Consider the following 22011-nt stretch of genomic DNA (forward strand, 5'->3'; position numbering starts at 1 on the left):
GACATGTTCACGGCTGTGGACCATGAGTGCTTAGACTGACACAATATTTTCCTTGCAAATATTTCATTAGTTAGTAGCTTTATGTGTCCCGTATTTCTGTCGACTGAACCAGCTATGCCATTAATTATGAATTTATCAATCTTTTGCACACAAAAGTCAACTTTTGCATATACAGTACATATTATGTCAAACAGAAGAAAATCGAGCTATAAGCACCTTCATCATGAGATCAGGTTAGACTACAACAATTAATTAGGCTATTTTACAAATGGGAATACAACAAATTCATCACAATCTTTTAAATTCAAGCTACCATAAGTAGGTGCTAGCTGATATTGTTGGAGGATTGTGATTGTGCTAGTCAAGATTACAAAAGATGGTGAACAACTGTCAAATTCAGTAGTATAGATGGCAATGCTTGTGTTATTTGTGTTCCTTTTGATGCGATTGACCTGGGTTTCGAATCTGCCTTTTGGCGAACTTGTCAAATTTGGCAATTTGTGGATTAATGCTTATTGGAGACGCGAACCGTTTCAAACGGTTCAGTTCGATTTGGTGAACTGGTTCAAGAAGATCCGGTTTACATCGAATGATTCGTTCGCGAACCGGATGTCACTAAACTGCAGTGTTTTGAACTCGCTCACAACAGACCCCAGAAGAGAAGACAATGCTGAATAAAGTCGTAGTTTTAGTTAGTTTTTTGCTATTTTTGGACCAAAATGTATTTTCGATGCTTCAAACAATTCTAACTGACCCTCTGATGTCACATGGACTACTTTGATGATGTTTTTCTTACCTTTCTGGACATGGACAGTATACCGTACACACATTTTCAATGGAGGGACAGAAAGCTCTCGGACTAAATCTAAAATATCTTAAACTGTGTTCCGAAAATAAACTGAGGTCTCACGGGTTTGGAACGACATGAGGGCGAGTCATTAATGACATAATTTTCCTTTTTGGGTGAACTAACCCTTTAAAATTCCTGACATAAATGTTCTCAATATGACAGTATACATTTTGGAAAATTGTAACCTTTGTTGGTAAAGTAAATTATTTAATTGTTTGATTGTTATACATAACACTGTGAACATTGTATAACACTATACACAGTAAAAACATAAAGTATGTCTGCTCTTTAAAAGTAAAACGCATACTCAAGCACATGATTCAGAATTTTTTAAATGTTTTTTTAGGTGAACAATATCTATATGTATTGCCTGTAAAGTCAATTTAAAGCCTTTACACAGGCAGCATGTCTCTTTATATGTTTAAAATCCAGCTAATTTCAAGACGCTGACGTTGCGTAAGGTCGTCACGTGGGTCATCCACAAGAAGCTCAAATTACAAGACGTTCGGTTTGACGTTCAACTGGTCGGTCGGACGTGTGATTTTGGCACGGAGTGCGCGCCATACAATGATGATGCGGATATCTGTCGCCGGATCGCACTGAATCTGATCCCGGCGCGCGTTGAATTTGATGTTTGACCACTTTGCCCTTTTTCTTCGGAGGAGAGAAAGAGATGGGATCAGGTGCTGTGGATTCTTCCCAGTGGCTGTCAGTGAAGGAAGAGACTATTTTCCTTCACGATGGACTTATTCGGGTCACGGACCTGGCAGAGCTGCCCAGTGAAATCGGTGTGTCCGAACAAGGCGAATCCGAACAGGAGGTATGCGTTTATTATATCCGTTTAATTTAGATTGCGATACGACGTGAACTTAATTATCTTAATACCGAAGTTAACTGACGCTGCTGACTCGGTCCTCCTGGGACTGGATAATGTTCGACCAAAACAAGGCTTGTCAGATAGCAACATGCTAATAATAAAAGACTCTTGTGGTGTTTATTAAAGTAAATGAAGCACTTAGTGGTGTTAAATCACATGTCGTGTAGATGTCAGTTGATGTAAACATTCTCTAAGCCCTTTATGAACAGAATTTAATATTAGTGCCACAAGTACTGAATTTAACGGTCGATCGATTTGGGTTGACGTTGACGAAGCTTATAAACTTCTCTTTAAGTATTTTATTGTAAATGTATATGTCGTATATAATGAGAGGCGCACAGTTTTGTGTGTTACGCGTTAGCCTAGCACAGACAGGCTAGTATTAATAGAGACGATTGACCTGTCCGTGGATTCATGTTACACTTTAAGGTGGAAACCACACAGGTTTAAGACAATACAATGTACGTTAATTCCGCAGTAGAACGTCAGGATACGATACGTAAAAACGTTATTTATAATAGTGACATTTACCTCAGTACGATAGAGCTTTCCCCACTGTCACTGTACACAAATACTGTCTTAAACACACAGTGTCATTGTCCTCCATAAGTAATTTATTAAAGTAATAAAATATAAGTAGTCGTGATAAACTAGTCATTTCGTAACGGTTAAAGGGCGTTGTTAGGCGATATACTATCTGTGTGTCCCAATTCACATAACTTACCATCCACCCTAAATAGTATCCGAGATTAGAATTAGTGTGCCCTAAATAGTATGCTGCAACGAGTATACCGAGGAAACCAGAATGGCTTACTGTTTCTGGTGGATCTGTGTGGACAAAGATTGTCTTATTAAAGGAAACATCTGTGTGACTGAATAGTATTTTGTGTATCATTTTGGAGAAAAAGTGCGTGCAATATGAGTCACAACACAAGCAGTGTCCCACATTATGTACTATACACTATCTACAAAAAAGGGGTTTTCAATCTTCTGTCTCCCACAGAGCCTCAAATATGATAGTCTTTGAAAAAGGGTCCCTCATCCTAATATTTAAAAGGTCTCTATATAGTTGCATAAAGACCTAATTTATATAGTGGACATTTAATTCACTATTATTTTAAAAATAAGTTGCATTATTATGCTTTAGATTATTACTGATTGTACCGTACTTTTTGGTGTTTATTTATTTATTTACTAAGTTACCCATTTATGTTCTTTTTATTTATTTTAGTCTTTTAATTACTTTATTTATTTGCAATTTTTTTTTGTTTGAACCCGGGCTTCAGTCTGAAAATCGCTGCTTTACCGTCTTGTGCACACTTATTTTTTTTGTTAATTAAGTGCAACATCCGGTATTTGTAGAACACTTTTTAAGGCCTGCATATGCAACTCTTGGAATTGCTCTGTTTATTCTTTTTTGGAATTTACAGTGTGTAAACAGTTCCTCACACTATGCATACTACAAAATGGCATAGAATAGTACTGAGATGCATCTACTGTCAGGGCCCGTCCCAATACCACACTTGTGGTCAGTGCACTTAAACCACTTGTCTTCTTACATGATGCATTTCCTCTGTTTGTTGGTACCTGATGGGACACACTTACAGTGTGGTAAAAATGCATTTAAAGTTTTTTTAACAGCCCTATATTTCCACAATTTGAGGTTCTACATCTTGCTGTTTCAGTGTTTGCCATACAAATGTCACTGTGTACTTCCAGTCTTTATTTTGATCACAAAGGCCTACAGCTTGATGAAAGCCAATTATGTTATCCACTTTTTTCTTTTAATTCTACAGGTGGAAAAACACACCGGTAGCTACAGTGAATCTAATCTTCTTTCTGGCAGAAGTTCAATTTGAGAGTGAATGAAGTAACATCAATGAGTCTAAAGGTTGATGTATGAAATATGCAATCTTAGATTAGAAGATTAGAAAGGGCGATTAAATGCAATTTCCATATTTTTGGCATAGATGTTAAAACACTACTGAATAAATGTCTAAATGGATCTTACAGCACAGGGAGAAGTTGGTAAATAAACAGTGGCTTGGGACAAATATAATGTAATTGAAGTGAAAACTTTTAGGATGCTCTGTGTGAGTTATTTGTTGTAAATTGGACTAAACTGGTTGCTTTTTGTTCGCGGCTCGCAAGGGAAAGATGTGTTTTTTTCTGCTGTACAGCACTGATGGTAATGTGTCAGATGTTTGTTCAGTAACAGAATAAACTTCTGACTCATTACTTTCAGTCATGTCCATCTTGAAATGAAGCAAGTTTTGTGTGCTTCTTGTAACCTAAGCCAGTGGAACCACAGTGGTGCACTGAGCGAAATACCTGAGAGTAATCGCTAGATTAATTGTGCATTTATATCAAATAATTCTGTATAGTTGCTAGGAAGGTTTTCAGCAATCAAGCTGCAACCTGAAAATGGGCAAACTGTCTAATGGAGAGGATTCAGAAAGAAATGCTCCGCTAGAAAGGAAATACCTCTCTGCTTGAATTAAAGAAACAGTGTTGAGCAGGTATAATAAATAAAACAGTATTTTTTTAATACTTTAAATCATTTAATATGTAAAACAAAAAAATAGTTTGACCTGTTCCATGATAATGTGTATGATGTGAGATGTTGTTTTCGACCAGCATTTTAAGTTGCAAGATATTTAAAAAAAAAACAATTCCAAACAACATCCGTCTTAATGACATTTACATTTACATTTATTCATTTAGCTGACGCTTTTATCCAAAGCGACTTACAATTGCTATATATGTCAGAGGTCGCACGCCTCTGGAGCAACTAGGGGTTAAGTGTCTTGCTCAGGGACACACTGGCGGTTCACAGTGGATTCGAACCTGGGTCTCCCACACCACAGGCATGCGATTAATGACTACTATTAATTTTGTATTTAACTATTTATGAGCGATATATAATTGTCCATGAAGACTGGAAGTGGAAAACTCCTTCAGGTTTGTAAAATTATAAGGCATGTTTTCTTTACAGATAAAATGAGCTATTGGTTTAACTCCAACTGAAAAGTAAAAAATGGTTAAATCCTCATGAGAAATATTAAAAACTAATGCAATACAGAAATTGCAAAGTTAAGACATGACCATTGCACAAGAAAATGCTCACTGAATCACCAAGGTCAGAAAAAACAGGTGGAGCAGAAAAGACGCACATTAATTGCAAAAGATTTAAGAAGTAATGTGAAGAATTAGATGAAAAACCATCAAATGTGTATGTATTTATATATTTATATGACACACACACACTCACTGATACACACACTTTTTATACTGTTAGTATGCTTTAGTACTAGTATGTCTAAAATAATAATGAATAAATACAATTAGATATGCAACTAATAATTTTGGGTTCCCATTATAGCTTTTAAAAGGATTGTGCGTACATAATAATAATATATACTTTTTTTTATTTTATTTAAATTGTTTGATTCAATCCCTGAATTTGACAGCGTTGAAGCAAGTCGCTAATTTTAGATGAACCTGATGAAGGTCTTTTCTGTGCTCTTGCAGATCTTGACGTTTGAGACCAAGAACCCAGCGGAGCTCGCCGAGCGCCTGCGAGCCGTCTGTGGAAACCAGAGCAACGCTTACACCAGACTTTTGGAGTACCGTCTCAATGCTCTGCGTGGACTGTGGGGGGCGCAGCGGCAGCTGGCTCTGGAGGAGCAGCAGGAGCATGACGGGGTCGTCCCGGGGAGTGCCGGAGGGGCCGACGACGAGACGCTGGCCCTGCTTAAGAGACAGGGCTTCCTGCAGCCTCAACACCACCACCATCACACCACCGATCAGGCACCGTTTACCTCACGCGTCGGCCTCCTCTTGGTGTTTCCACTTCTGCAGTCACAGACTCGGCACGACCCTGAGCTCTGCGGCGTCACCGCTGAGGTCCTGCTGGCGTGTCTGCGTGACTGCCAGTCGCTCAGCCTGGGCAAGGAGCCCGCAGACTGCCTTAATGGCCTGGAGAGGTTGCTCTGCTCCTGGCTGGAGGAGAGGAGTGAGCCGGAGGGAGCGGCACAAACGAGACCACTGCTGACCCAACAGCAGAGACAGAACGCAGCGGCTGCTCTAGTGGCTCTATCATGTGCAAGGTAGGGCTGCTCGGTTATGGCAAAAATTGTGGTCAGTATTATAATCAGGATCATTTAACACGATTATGATATGACCAAAACTTTATATGAGTCATTTATTTAAAGATAGTGATAAATATCAAATATGTATTTCCTGTACATAAGGTTGCTATGACATCTGCATTGTAGAGACCAGCAGAATTTCAAACAAACAAGAAGTCCTCAAAATTATTGAAAATAATTAAACTGTCCATAATAAAATAGCAAAGGACAAATACAATAGAATAAAAAGATAAAAATGAAAAAAAAAAACTGTGCTTTAATGTTTCAAGCAGTCTCAAGCAGTAGGATTATTTCATTATTCATCATACTATTTATTATTAATGTCTCATTTAAGTTTTAGTTTGGCTCTAGTTTTGTATTTATTGCAGTTCATATGAAAAGGTTCATGTGGCGTGGTACAGCCTACAGAAATGAATAATCAAACATAAAATAAAACATAGCCCACTGTAGTGTTGTCAAAAGACCCGGTACTTCGGTACCAAGTCGGTACTAAAAAAAAGAAAATGTGACGGTACCAGGTTTCTTTAAGTACCGGTGGTACTGAGTACCCACTCAACCCGGTTCTTGACGCACACAGCGCTATGATTTCCGCGAAGCAGAAAACGCAGACGGTATCTCAAAATCCAGTCATAATGAAACTTTACATTTTAATATGGACAATCACGGAATGTGTCAAAGTTAGCATAAATTAATCAAATCAAATCTCCGTATGGACCATTATCTTTAAATGTTAAGCCGTAAAAGTTGGTTGAAATATGAATCCTGCATGTTCTGCGCATCTCTGTGTGAATGAATGAATGGCAGAGACGTGCGGGTTTGTTTACTACATAGACTGAGCGTGAAACTTGCAGTAATTTCAGCATCTGCCGTCTCAATGAGGACATAAATACATAAACTACATCACCAAAACTGTTCTGAGTCACTTCACAAGCATTTTACCGTTTCATTTGAGTAAAACCAGTGTCAAAATAAAAGTAGCTCGTCAAAATAAAAGTTCATTTTTACATAAAGGCATTGTGCTAGATATTACTATTATTTAGTAGAATGTATGTGATACTGCTACTACTGTGGGAAAAATTGATAAAACCTTTATTTAAAAAAAAAAAAAAAAATCACTTTTTTTTTTCCATGTTTAAAATTTAAATGTTTACATTTCATTAATTGACTAATTAAATTTGGGTGAAACTTGTTTACTGTTTTTCATAATTATATTACTTGTAGAAAAACTTTAAACGTAATTGTAAATAAATATAAAGAATGGTATTGGTTTTACTTTTAGAGATAAAATGTTTTTTTTTTTATTAGAATATTTTTGTGTTTTGCTTTGATACCGAAATTGGTACCGAGAACCGTGGATTTTCACTGCTATCGGTACCGAATACTGAAATTTTGGTACCGTGACAACACTAGCCCACTGTCACTTTAAGAGCCGCACAGATCCAAATTAGTGTTACACGCGTATTTTAATTCTCAACTCTTTACGTTCATTTATTACATGACCAATGAAGGTATACATGAATAGTCACAATGTGCAGCATTTTGACACATTTTTGCATGTATTTGACCGTTTAGACGTGCACCTTGAGCTAAATGATGACTTTGCATATCCGTGTTCTGTTCTGTTCTGTCTCGGAGTGCATATCTCTTCCTGAGGAGCAGCGCAAGTTCTCTTTTACACTTTTAAAATAATCAATATACTTTGATAAATAAAGCACGTTCCATTTTGCAAATGTCATATAACATGATTTTACTGATTTGCACGAGAAATTTGGGTTTTATGGAGGAACGAAAGCACAGCGCTGCAAAAGGGTGTGGAATGGGGCACAATAATTATTTTATCTCGATTATTTCATTTTCATAATCGTTGGAGGCCAAAATCTAAATGTAAGTTTTTTTTGCGATTAATTGCACAGCCCTGGTGCAAGGTGAGCGCAGTACAACAGCTACTCGATTTCAGCTTCAACTTTTATTTATGGCTTTGTCACTTTGCAATATCTAAAATCATTGTTTTTTTTTCATGCACTGGTCAGTTTTGAGATTTTTTTAGGGATGCACCAAAATAATGTTTTTAATGAAACATTAACTTTCAATTCAAGTTTATTTGTAAAGCGCTTTTTACGATACAAATAATTTTAAAGCAACTTTACAGAAAATTAAGTTTCTTCAATGTTTAGTAGTAGCTTATCAGTGGTGATCAGTTTATGTGCATATGACAGAAATTTTCAGAAAATTAATAAAAGTTGTAGTCAACCAAACGATGAACACTATTAACAGCAATTATTAAATGATGCAATCACACTTGTAGCTATGTTTGTTAGTTCTGTATGTTGTTTCAGGGTTAGCATCATCTGAGGTCCTCTGAGGGGTTAGCATCATCTCTTAGTGTAGTTGCTGTTCCAACCAAGTAAAATTAATTAGCTTAACCCAAGCTAAAGGATAATAACGCGTGTTTGATAAGATACATTACAAGGTTATGAGATGCATTATTTGAATGCTTGGTGAAAGAGATGTGTTTTTAATCTAGATTTAAACAGAGAGAGTGTGTCTGAACCCCGAACATTATCAGGAAGACTATTCCAGAGTTTGGGAGCCAAATGTGAAAAAGCTCTTCCTCCTTTAGTGGACTTTGCTATCCTAGGAACTACCAAAAGTCCAGCGTTTTGTGACCTTAGGGCAGGGTTCTCCAACCCTGCTCCTGGAGAGCTACTTTCCTGCTGATTTCAGTTCCAACCCCAATCAAAAACACCTGAACCAGCTAATCAAGGTGTTCAGGTCTACTTGATAAGTACAGACAGGTGTGTTGGAGCAGGGTTGGAACTGAAGTCTGCAGGATGGTAGCTCTCCAGGAGCAGGGTTGGAGATCACTGCCTTAGGCCGGGCATACACTGTGTGATTTTCATCCGATTTTGAGCCGAAATCTGACTCGTGCGACTCTTTTTCGAGTCGTGCCGATTTGCAGCATTTTCGTACGTCGTTAGTCGTGCAGTGTTCGTTCAGTGTACAAGGGGAAACGAGAGGCGATTAACCTCTCCCGACCGGCAATCGGTTGGTCGGATGGATTTCTCACATGTCAGAAATTTTGGTCGCCTCTCGTGAGGTATCGCACTATTGAAGCAGGGCTTCGAACCGATTTTCCGCGTTTCCCTCACTGTGCATGTGCGAAACCATAAACGAAACTATGGCGACATGGCGTGTAGTGTCGACTGAAGTGATTGAGGGAAAACGTGCGGAGTTATGGTGAAGAAAAATAAAAATAAAATAGGGGAGGAAATGCCTGCTTACCTAAAGTTTGCGTTGCAAAATGGATAAAAACCATATTGGCCACGCCTTGCGAGCCATCTGCGCGTCTAGATACGCAGACGCCTTTTTTTTTTTTTTTTGGACGTTTCAGCACACAGAATTGCCCATATTATTAAAGCAGTGCATTTATCCCGGGAAAGCATGTTTATTCTGAAACAGCCACAAACATCCGGGTTCTGAGGGATCCTACGTGTTGATTCGGTTGATTTCCCACGTATAGTGTGAGGTCAAATCGCAACTCGACGATCGGACCGTACAGTGAGCGCATAATAATCGTGGGCTTAGGCTTTACATCGCATGCGATCTACTCGTACAGTGTGAGTTGGTACCTGGCTGAAATCGCACAGAAATCGCACAGTGTATGCCCACCTTTAGGGAGCGTGATGGATTGTAGTGTAGTAGAAGAGTAGTTAGGTACGCAGGACTTAAACCATTAAGGGCCTTATAGGTAAGTAATAATAATTTGTAACTGATACGGATCTAAATAGGTAACCAGTGCAGAGACTGTAAAATTGGGGTAATATGATCATATTTTCTTGACCTGGTAAGGACTCTAGCTGCTGTACTTTGGACTACCTGTACCTTGTTTATTGAAGATGCAGGACAACCAACTAGAAGTGCATTACAATAGTCCAGTCTAGAGGTCACGAATGCATAATAATAATATGTTTCATTCAAATAGCGCCTTTCCTGAGCTCAAGGACGCTGAACATTGTACACCAAAGCAACAAAAATTAATAACAATGAACAATTTCATTGGACATTTGCCCAATGCAAATATTGCAAATAATGCAGTTGCATATAATACAGATTATGTAGTGAAAACATAAAAATTGAAAACAAAATGGACAAATACACATGTAAATTAGTGAAAGTGTTGATTAAACAAATAAGTTTTAAGTTTTGACTTCAATTCACTACAAGAGGTGTAACAGTACAGTAACAGTACATCCGTCTAGTTGCAAATTGTAATCTACAAGATTCTGTGTACTGTTTTTTGGTCCAATAATTAATATCTCTGTCTTATCCAAATTTAATAGGAGAAAATTGTTGATCATCCAATCTTTTACATTTTTAACACACTCTGTTAGCTTAGATAATTTAGAAGTTTCATCTGGTCTCTTTGAAATATATAGTTGGGTATCATCAGCATAACAGTGGAAACTAATCCCGTATTTTCTAATAATATTACCAAGGGGCAACATGTATATTGAAAACAGCAGAGGACCTAGGACAGATCCTTGTGGCGCTGTAAATGAGATGACTCCCCATTTAAGTAAACAAAGTGGTAGCGACAGGTAGGATGTAAACCATCTTAGAGCCTGCCCTTGAATAGCTGTATAGTTTTTTAATCAATTTATAAGTACGTAAGTACATTCATAATTTAATGTTTCGAACCCAGCACTAAGATCAAGTAAAACTAGCAATGAGATGCAGCCTTGATCTGACTTTTCTTTTATGACTGAATTTTCTTTTATGCAGCTGGAAACCAAAAATAATTGGTATTTAAATGGTTAGTTTACCCAAAAATGAAATTCTGTCGTTCCAAACCTGTAAGACCTTTATTCATCTTCAAAACTTAAATTAAGATCTTTTTGATGAAATCAGAGAGCTTTCCGATCCTTTATAGACAGCAACACAACTGAAATGTTCCCAGGTCCAGAAACGTAGCTAGGAAATCGACAAAATTGTTAATGTGACATCTGACATAAAGAATTTTAAACTGAACGTTAGGAATTATGATGATATCTGTTAGTTAAATTATTTATCTCTCAGTATAGTTGCCCCAGTTGTTACAGTATGTATGGTACTCTAAATGTATTTTGGCACTTTTAAACTATCAGTTTATCCAGTCAATCCTAAATGGTAAGCTGAGACGCACTGCACTTTACTTAAGTACTAAAGTATTCCGTGCCTCTCCTTCAACTACTTTGATCTGATATGTCTAGGAGGGAGTCTCTCTTGATTTCATAGCTGCATGCATCACTATATCAGTCAAAAAACAAAGGGTAATACAGCAAGGAAACTTTTTTGTCCTGTCTGTCTTCACAGGGGTTCCCTCAAGACGTTCATTCACACTGTCCACCTGCTGCAGAAACAGACAGATCTGGCTCAGCTTCCAGTGGCTGATGTTCTCTACAGGTAATATTATTGTCTGTGAAGTAGAGCCCGACCGATATGGATTTTTGGGGGCCGATGCCGATATTAACTCGAAAAGAGCCGATTTATAAGCCGATATTTTGATTTTACAAATAATCTGGATATTAGACCCATTTCCTATAAACTGTGGGCTGTATAAACCATTTTCCAGAATGGATTATGTTAAAAAAAAGCCTTAGATTACAGTGTCAATGACTAAACAATTGCACATCAAAAGTATATATTTTTTAATGATCAAAAAACAGTCTGGTTTTAAACATTTAACACTTTTACTTTCTTCCAGTTGAAGCTGGTGTTAACAGTCTGTGTGTTTACTGTAAATAAATTATAATACTAAAGTTAAAGTATTTGCAGAAGTAGTCCCACACTTTGCTGCTACAGCATTCACCTTTTTCAGCCATCTGTAGGGCAGAAAGAGACAGAGAAAGAATAAGCATGTGTATTAATAATATCACCATGTATCATTACTCGTGTCATCATTTTATTTGTCAAGCAATAGGTATTACCTACTTATATTTAACAATATTATTTCAACATTTTCCTGTTATGTCTTTAAAGCTGCTTTGAAACAATATGTAAAAAAAAAAAAAAGCGCTTGTTCAGCTCACATTTATTTACATGTCCCCTCTGGTTTAATAATTTCTGACGCACCTACTGTAGTTACTGTAACTACACTATATTTGCTCTCACAGAACATCGTCTTGCCTACTATTACCGGAAGATTACGGAATCAATTCGAAGTTGAATGGTTAACGTTAGTGTCATGAACACACCGCTGTCAATTTTGAGAAGAACCACCTTCAAACAAGTTAATAGCAAGCATTTAAGGGGCCTGCTAAAAAGGAAGCTATTAGCGTTAGAGTAACGTAGCCAGCCTGAATTCACCAAATTGTTCTCTGGACCTGAGGGTAGCCTCTTCTTCCTTGCTTCTCTCTTAATTCTCAACAGCAGGACTAGCGCTATCGCTCGCTTCTTACAACGGGACAGATACATGTTTGCTTCTGACCGAAAGGAGGAACAACAGACTATGAAAGAGCTCCCGCTAAACGTTTTTAAAACTCCGCCTACGCCATAGCGCAGCGCAAATCGCGTTGTATCTGAAGGGCAACGCTGCCGTGCATACCGCGTCCTGTGTGAAAGGCCCAATTACGCGGTCATTATGTGGGAAACACCGCAATAGAATAAGAATAAGTTAAACGCTAACGTTATAGTTTGACCTCCTATTAACGTTCGCGCTCTTCCACTGATAAACATGGTATTAGCTTTGTGGCTACTCTAATATAGCAATGCATTAGCGGCTGTAAGTGATGTTACAGAATATTTAGAAGTGATAATGATAGGACCGTTAGCTAGAACTACCACACAGTTTTTATATACAGGGTATGAACTAAATCTACAATCATTTCACATGACGAACGATAGACTCACCGTCAAAACAGTAAGTTACATCTGCTTCATCTCCTTGGTTGATCGCTTTCTTCTGTAGTGGACTTCTGGCGCTGTTGTTAACTCTGGAGCTGTAGAGCTCCCTCTGGTGGGCACACTATGCAACACTCATAACATGAGTGAAGCATGAGACTCTGTTTCTCATGTTTCATCGGCCGTTATAAATGCCGATGCCGATTTAAATGCAATTAGCTTATATCGGCCGATAATATCGGCCGGCCGATATATCGGTCGGGCTCTACTGTGAAGACATGTTAAACTGCTTCTGTTAACTCCTACGAATGGTGCAGAATAAACAGGGTGGGAATTATTAACCAGTTTTAAAACTTAAACTTTAAAAGGAGTCGTATCTTCATGTTGTATTTTATGAAAGGTTTAAGTGGCTGGAGCTTTATTGACATGATTTTTCAGAATGGAAAATGGAAATTAAACTGCTTTGGTGAATCTATACACCAGCCATATTCAATAGTGTTTAAAAGTTAAGAATAGTTATGGTTTTTAAAAAACGTTTTTGAAAGAAGTCTCCTCTGCTCTCTGAGGCTGCATTTATTTGATCAAAAGTTAGTAAAAAGAGTAAAATAGTATCACAATTTAGTATCACAGTTTTCTATGTGAATGTATTTTAAAACATAATTGATTTCTGTGATGTAAAGCTGAATTCTCAGCATCATTCCTCCAGTCTTCAGTGTCACATAATTCTTCAGAAATCTTTCACACATGCTGATTTGCTGCTCATGAATGCGTAATATCCTCTGATTTGCAGACTGCTGCTTCTTGAGGGAGGTCCAGGCTCACCGTCCTGCTTGTTAGGGGCGAAACACAGTGTTTCGTGGGGCTTTGAGGACATGCTGCCCACACCAGAGAGCAGCGCCGCTGGAGCAGAGAGCAAAGGTGAGAGAACAAATAGATGGCAGACCAGTGTTTTCAGATGCATGTGAGCACTGAATTCTGTTCACTTCCGTGTCTATTTGTGCCTGTAATGACACATACGCTTGAAATTATGCTTGAAAATTTATTTTCTATGCTGATTTACTCATCTGCAAAATCACCCCAATAATTGATTATCTTTTTCCAAATAGATCTATTCAAGTCATCTGGTGAATTTATTTATTTATTTTTCTTCCATATCACAATGTATATAGCAGAAAAACAAAATATCGCAATGTGAGTTTTTTCGAATTTCGTGCAGCCCTACTTTGTGCACAGCAACACCAAAACAACTATTCAACACAACAACTATTCAACACAACAAATGGAATTTAGAGTATAACACGGATTGTCACGCATTTTGACACATTTTGGATGAAAAAAATCAAAGTAGGGCTGTTTACTTACATCCTGATATAGACCAGTGCCTGTGGATTATAAACGGTAATAAACCGTAAACAGACTGTAAATATGTATTCTGCATGTTCTTTGTGTTTCTGTGTGGTCTTCATGACAACCCTTCAAAATAAAACTTAAAGAAATTGTAACAGAAATATGTAACTACATTAGAATGAACTTCTTAAAAAATTAATAAACTTAATTGTTATTTTTTTGAAGGAATATTTTGAGACCTATTTCTTAATGTTTTACTTTTATCAGTAAACCTCTGTCGTGCAGCACTATGTTTGCCCAAAAAAAATTAAAAATAAAAGTAATTGTTACAGTTTCAGACTGAATTATCTGAAAAAACAACAACAACATTTTCTATTCAACTTATTAGACATATTTTGGATTATTAACATTTAACTAAACCATCAAAGTGGGAAAAAAAGTAAACCAAACAAAGCAGTAAAAAAAGGTATTTGAATTTTTGGAAAAAATATGTCTATAAAATTTAAATGCTGTTTTAACGTTCAAGAAATTGTTATAAAATGTAAGTTTAATTATTTAAATTACTTGGACATGCTTTATTGTTACTATTTAGTTTACCATTACAAATGTTTACCAGTACAGTCCCTGCTTTTGTTTTGCTGTTGACTAGAAGTAATCTTTTCCTTTCGAAGTGAATGTGCGGAGCGTCTCCCAGCGCTGCTGTCCTGTGCCTCCTCTCACACTCTCTGTCATTTTTCTCTCTCTCTCTCTCTCTCTCTCTCTCTCTCTCTCTCTCTCTCTCTCTCTCTCTCTCTCTATCTCTCTCTGTCATCTCTCTCTCTCTCTCTCTCTCTGTCTCTGTTTGCAGACACGGACCTGGGCCGCAGCCTGGCTACAGATGGTTTCTATCTCTACACAACAAACTCTTTTGGGAAGGGCTTAAGTAAGCTGGGCTCGGGGCAGCATGGGACGCTGAGGTAACTCTAAAACCACTTCACCTCCGCCCTGCTCTTCTGTTTGTGCCAGTGACCTCCAGGCCACTATTGTGCTCTTTCTACAGCTCCTGCTTTGTTCTGCTGTTTTCTCATTTCTGCTCTGTGAGCAACTCTATTTGTTTGGACCCTGTGAAATTCTGCTGTCAGTGAACATCAGTGTGTTTTTCCTCTCTTAAATGTCCACTTCTCACTCTTCCTCAGTCTTATGGGTGAATCTCATAAAGAGATGTCCTGGACATGTTTCAACCAAAATGTTAAAAATAAGAAATCATTTTGCCTAAAGGAAAATTTCAACAGTATAGGGGAGACCGGGATGTGTTTTAAACGTTAAACCTCTTTTTAAATTTTTTTTTATTGTTATTCTGCTGAAGTCACAGTGGAGGTTGTTAGTGTCTGTGTACAAATATTTACATTACATTTACATTTATTCATTTAGCAGACACTTTTATCCAAAGCGAAATACAGATGAGGACAGTGGAAGCAATCAAAAACAACAAAAAGAGCAATGATATATAAGTGCTATAACAAGTCTCAGTTAGCTTAACACAGTACACGTAGCACAGGCTTTTAAATAATATAATAAATAAAAAAACAGATAGAATACAAAAAGAATAGAGCAAGCTAGTGTTAGAGGTCTTATATATATATACTACACACACACACACACACACACACATAATTGCATAATAAATGAAAAGAAAATAGAATACAAAAAGGTTAGAAAGGTAGTTAGATTTTTTTTTTTTAAGAATAGAATTAGAATAGTGAGTGTTAAAGTTAGAGGGTCAAATAAAGATGGAAGAGATGGGTTTTAAGCCGATTCTTGAAGACGGCTAAGGGCTCAGCTGCTCGGACTGAGTTGGGGAGGTCATTCCACCAGGAGGGAACATTTAATTTAAAGGTCCGTAAAAGTGACTTTGTGCTTCTTTGGGATGGCACAATCAAGTGACGTTCACTTGCAGAATGCAAGCTTCTAGAGGGCACATAAGTCTGAAGTAATACATTTAGGTAAATGGGTGCAGAGCCAGTGGTAGTTTTGTAGGCAAACATCAAAGCCTTGAATTTTATGCGAGCAGCTATTGGTAGCCAGTGGATATTGATAAACAGAGGTGTGACAAGCTGAAATGCGAGTAGCTACCGTCGGATCATCAGGATGGAATGAGAGGTAGAGGTGAGTGTCATCAGCATAGCATTGGTATGAAAAGCCATGTTTCTGAATGACAGAACCTAATGATGCCATGTAGACTGAGAAGAGAAGTGGTCCAAGAACTGAGCCCTGAGGCACCCCAGTAGTTAGATGTTGTGACTTGGACACCTTACCTCTCCAAGATATTTTGAAGGACCTATTTGATAGGTAAGACTCAAACCATTGAAGTGTGGTTCCTGAGATGCCCTTTGCCAGTAGGGTTGATAGGAGGATCTGGTGGTTAACTGTGTCAAAAGCAGCGGACAGATCAAGCAGGATATAATTTATTTCAGGACAAAGACTATTGTAAAGTATCTGAATTATAAATAGATTTTTTATTAGATTTGATTCATTTTAAATGGCAGCTTGTGTGCTGTCTGAATCAACAGATTCTCTTGTATAATTTGAAATGTAACATTTATATAATTTGATGTATAACATTTTACTTGTCTGAAACCCATACAACTCTATTAAAGGGTTAGTTCACCCAAAAATGAAAATTACGTCATTAATAACTCACCCTCATGTCGTTCCAAACCCGTAAGACCTCATCATCTTTAGAACACAGTTTAAGATATTTTAGATTTAGTCCGAGAGCTTTCTGTCCCTCCATTGAAGCTGTGTGTACGGTCTACTGTCCATGTCCAGAAAGGTAATAAAAACATCATCAAAGTAGTCCATGTGACATCAGAGGGTCAGTTAGAATTTGTTGAAGCATCGAAAATACATTTTGGTCCAAAAATAATAAAAACTAGAGAAGACAATGCTGAATAAAGTCGTAGATTTGCTATTTTTGGACCAAAGAAACGGAAAAAAAAAAAGAAAAAGAAAAAAGCTCTTGTGGTGATTTGTATGCAATACGTTGTGCCTTGTATTACTAAACATGTAAATAATATTTGACCTTCGATCGTCCCAGTCTGTAAAGATGAGCTCTTGTCCTTCCCAGTCTGTAAAGATGAGCTCTTGTCCTTCAAGGCAGCTTGAAGTAACATCAATACAAGTTTTTCATGTTACAGTGTGCAACAGTTTGTTGCGGGTTATTATTGTCATTCAGTAACACAAGCTTACTTCAAGCTGCCTTGAAGGACAAGAGCTCATCTTTACAGACTGAGATGATCGAAGGTCAAATATAATTTACATATTTAGTAATACAAATCACCGCGAGAGCTTTCCAATATGCGCGCCACTGAGTGGCGTCTGTACTTCCTGGTCAGAGAGCACCTGTCCATCAAAAGCTCACTATTCAATCAGAGTAGATCACTGTTAAGCCCGCCCCCACGAGAAGTTTGTAGCGAAATCTCTGGCAATGAATTCCGAATCCACGATTAGCGAAAACAAATCTTTGAAAAACATTAACAAAGAATGAAGTATATTTGAAGAGCATGTTAAATTTGTGTGACTGAGTTCGTTTTTCTTCTTTTGTAATGGCATATTTTTCATAGTTTCTGAAAAAGTTACGTTCAGTTTTATAAAGTTTCGTTCATTTTTATTGAACCAAAAGTAATTCCATAAAAATAGAGATTTCGTGCATTATTAACTGACCAGGATTTAGCAAATATAATGGACTATAGGAATAGTATTATTTTATTATTATAGTAATTCGTTTTTTAATATGTCAATTTAGATCTATTTAGATATTTTTTTTTAAATCTAATTGTATACTTTTTATTTCAGTTAATGGAAACTATTTTTAATAGTTTAGTTTAGTTATCAGTAATGGTACTGGATAGGAACTTGAGTAGCTAGAACATTTAAAAGAAGTATTTATCAGAATTTAGAAATGTATACAAAACTTAACAGGCAACCACACACACACACACACGTTTACTGTCTAAATGTGGACATTCGATAAGTTTTATGGTTCTAATACTGTACAAACTGTATATCCTGTCGCCCCCCACACACACACACACACACACACACACATCTACACATTATTTACGGCAGGGTAGGTGATTTGGTTCAAAACCATTTTTTAATGCTGTTTGAAGTCTTTTCACATCCCAGTAACGATCACTAAGTGAGGTGGTCTAAATGTATTTATATTTACAGTTACATTTATGCATTTAGCAGATGCTTTTATCCAAAGTGACTTACAGTGCATTCACTTTTTTTTTTACCAGTATGAGTGTTCCCTGGGAATTGAACCCACGACCTTTTGTGCTGCTAACGCAGTGCTCTACCACTGAGCCACAGAAACACATGCATATGTATTTATATTGTCTGTGGAAGGCATAGGACCATATAATGTTCACCCAATTGTTTCCCTTGGTCCGAGTGCTATGATAACGCATGTGTTTGCATATCTCTGTTTGAGCAGACATGATCCAGCATCAGCCTGCTTCATTACGCTATTGCAGAGCGAGTGAGAATGAAAGGCATTATTATTGTAATATTATGCGTGTTGTACTGTAATGTTTCTCAGAGGTGAATGAGACTTGAGGTAATCTGACAGCGTTGATGCCGTCTCTCATCGTGTGACTGGTTCACGTGTTTTGGAGGAGGCGTGGCTTTGGAGAGTGATTTGCTGGGAGGGTGGGATCTTATGCTTTCAGCATTGTTTAAAAAAGAGATCGCCTACACTAACTTTAACCAATATTTTATGTATTTGTATAATAGACCCTTTTAGGGCCTACTTCACACAGCACTAGCTGAAGGTTAAACAAAGGTAAATCTGGAGGTGGCCAATTCAAATCACCGATTCGCTACATAATGATTATACATCTATTAAATATCATAATGAGCTTAAAATATTATCTTCTTGGGTGCCAGAATCGAAGTAAGACGGCCTCAAATTAGAATTTTTTTTGCATACCTGCTGCCACTGGCAGACAAAAAATCAGACAACAGCTGTGGTTAAACATGATAAAATGAGCGGAATGGACAGAAACGATCGCAAAAAATGCACAACCGGTGATGTCCTGTCAGATCAGACATTTTCAAAGAACAGTCGTGGTCCTGGACAGTGAGTGACCTTACATATGCAGGTAAAATCTGATTTTCCCCAGTCATTGTTAAAGAAAAAAACCAAGCTGACAAACTTCGAAGCTAGCGTTAGGGAAGCAGTCAGGAGAATATTTCTGCCTCCACCTAAGCTCCGCCCACAGAAAAACATCCCAGTGTTTACTGGGCAGTAAAAGGGTTTATACTTATACATCTTTTAAAAGCACCATGGCTAAAAATACTCCACTAACTGTCGACAATCCGGGCTCGTCTCTGAAACCTAAAACTTTGTCCTCTGCTCTTCCTCCCAGGGGTTTTGTGTACTGTAGGAATGAGGAGCTGGAGGCGGGGTGGATGGCGCACAGCAGTGGCTTTTTGCTCCACCGTCCAGCCTCTTTTGACAGCAAACCTCATCAGCTGTGCCAGGTCATCGACCGCTTCACACTGCAGGTGCGACCCCTGCATCTCAAACCATCACCCTTCACACTGCACTTTCAAACTGACATTGCAAGCATGCATTTGCATATTTATACTTGTAATTTTTTTTTATTTCTAAGTACGCTTGAAAATAAAAAAGTTGCATGATTTCTGGACATTCTTGTTGAGTTGTTCCTGATGAGATACGCATTTTGCACAGCTTTACAAAAAAAATTACGTTTCTACAATATATTTAGTAGTAGCTTATCAGCGGTCACTGTCAAATTGATGTACACATGGCTAAAATGTACAGTAAAATTCAGTTAATGATGTAATCAAACTGCAATGATTATATGTTGTAATCAAACTTGTAGCAAAGTTTGGTAGTTTATGTTGGGTCAGGGTTGGCATGTATGTGAATTTATTTAATTTAATTGGTTTAATTTTAATTTTATACTATACTCAAGTTTATACCCCCTCTATGCTGTAATTTCAGTTTAAGTTTAAAATTTCATAACATGTCAAATAGTTGGTATGGATTACTCCTGTAAATGTACTTACAAAAGGTTTTTTTGTCTGGATGTCAGTTTTCTTCTGAATTTTGCAAGCAGATTTCTCAAAGTTGCAAATGGTGGAAATTTAGTCTTGAAACCTCCACGATTACCAAGTTTTGTAACATGAAGATGTCAGTCGACCCCCAAAAATACCATTGTATGCTGTTATATGCCAAACATTTATACTAGCAGGGTGGCTGAGAGTGCCTTTAGAAAAAAAACGAAGAAGTTAATCTGAATTTAATCTACATTTGTATCAAGTTATGATAGTACTGCATTGCAGATTAAAGCCCACAGTCAGCAGTCCTCACATGAACAATTATGAGAATAAATAAACATTACTGGCATCGTTTTTGGACGAGCAAATTAATGTTGTAAAGAAGTGGATTTGTTTTTTCATGCATTACACTTTATTTCTTCTATGGTTGTCACGATAACATAAAGGAGCAGTTACCCTGTTACCATTTTCTCTCCCTCACTCTCCAAATCTCCCTGTTTCTCTCTGTTGAAGGTTTCCCAAGTGGTAGCGATGCCACTCCATCATTTCCCAGTGGGCAGCAGCTTGACCAGCCTGCGTCTGTGTTCTGATGGTACCTACCTCTACTGGGTTTGGTCTCCTGTCAGCATCAATGAGAAAACCCAGAAAGGCCTATCTGTCTTCATGGATGTCTTCCAGCTAACGGTATGAGACTTTGATAATATCAGACTTGCTAAATTCATTGTTCTTTGTGCTGTTTTTTGTTGCATGCAATGACTGGTAACCCTTTTGAAAATGAAGCACACTTTTGCATACGTGTGAAAAAAACACTTAAGTGCATATTATTTGCAATTTATTTAAAATATATTATAGTTTGAATTTATATTTAATGCGATTATCAAAATTTTTGTGTGCTTTTTGACCCACTTACTAAGCAGGACTGAAGTATATCTTTAAATGTAATTTCATACTTATATCATTTTTGAAATATGGTTAAAGTAATGTACTGACAAGCATGTATGCTAAGCCAAAATTTACTTTAATGTCATTTCTATTGAAACTTGTATGCCATGTATTTAAATTAATTTGTAATTACACATTTTTAATAATGAAGCTGACATTTATTACTTGTATTAATTCTAAATGCAATATGAAATTACAAACTGCAGTTAAAATTATAATCAAGTACTTTACATGTGCATTAGTGTGTTAGTCAACACATCAAAATAAGTGCTTTAAAGCACAACATTATTAAATTTTATTAAAACAATTGATTCAAAATTATTATTAAAACAATGATTTAAAATGCACTTTAAAGTAAAACTTTTGATTTGACATTATTGCAAAGGTCACTTTTTAAAAGTGTAGTTAAGTGTGTTCAGAAACTCATTAAGTGTCTCTCTTTAAGTCACTTAACTGGGCTTTTATTTCATTAACATTATATTATCTGCAAGTGCAATTTTTAAAAGTATCTTTTTAAAATTCGTCGCACACTACAAGTGCGCATTTAGTCCAATTAAATGCACTAAAGGAAATGATCATAAATGAAGCAAGTAAGTAAGTGTTCAGTGAACCATCACTTCACGAGCTCCCAATATCTATTTTGTTTTTTCTGCAGACTGAGTCGGGTCTGTGTGTGGCCAGTCCTATACAGGATCGGGTGATCCTGTCGCGAAAGGAAGGCGAGTCATCGAAGTGTTTGAATGAGCTGCTCCTGAGCCGTATGTCTCGCTTTCGTGCCTCGCACTCGTCCACGCTGGCTGCTCTCACCGGCTCCGCCATCACCAACCCCGTCAAAGAGGAGACGTCGGGTAATGCTGCCGTATTTTGACTGTGCCCTGGCTGTTCCCAAGCAC

At 37.4% G+C, this 22011-nt stretch overlaps 1 protein-coding gene across 1 annotated transcript in view; it reads left to right on the top strand.

Annotated features, from left to right (window-relative positions):
- The first annotated feature begins 1349 nt into the window (after positions 1 to 1349).
- LOC132127456 (probable E3 ubiquitin-protein ligase HECTD4) overlaps positions 1350 to 22011 on the top strand; it is an 89688-nt gene continuing 69026 nt past the window's right edge. Inside the window, exons 1-8 of the mRNA XM_059539343.1 lie at positions 1350 to 1670; positions 5259 to 5836; positions 11231 to 11320; positions 13548 to 13675; positions 14952 to 15060; positions 19519 to 19657; positions 20690 to 20860; positions 21774 to 21966. Coding sequence (XP_059395326.1) covers positions 1524 to 1670; positions 5259 to 5836; positions 11231 to 11320; positions 13548 to 13675; positions 14952 to 15060; positions 19519 to 19657; positions 20690 to 20860; positions 21774 to 21966 — 1555 coding nt within the window. The 5' untranslated portion in view covers positions 1350 to 1523. The remainder of the gene's footprint in view (positions 1671 to 5258; positions 5837 to 11230; positions 11321 to 13547; positions 13676 to 14951; positions 15061 to 19518; positions 19658 to 20689; positions 20861 to 21773; positions 21967 to 22011) is intronic.

Source organism: Carassius carassius, chromosome 3 (genome assembly GCF_963082965.1).
Source record: "Carassius carassius chromosome 3, fCarCar2.1, whole genome shotgun sequence".
In the NCBI taxonomy this organism is placed as follows: Eukaryota; Metazoa; Chordata; class Actinopteri; order Cypriniformes; family Cyprinidae; genus Carassius; species Carassius carassius.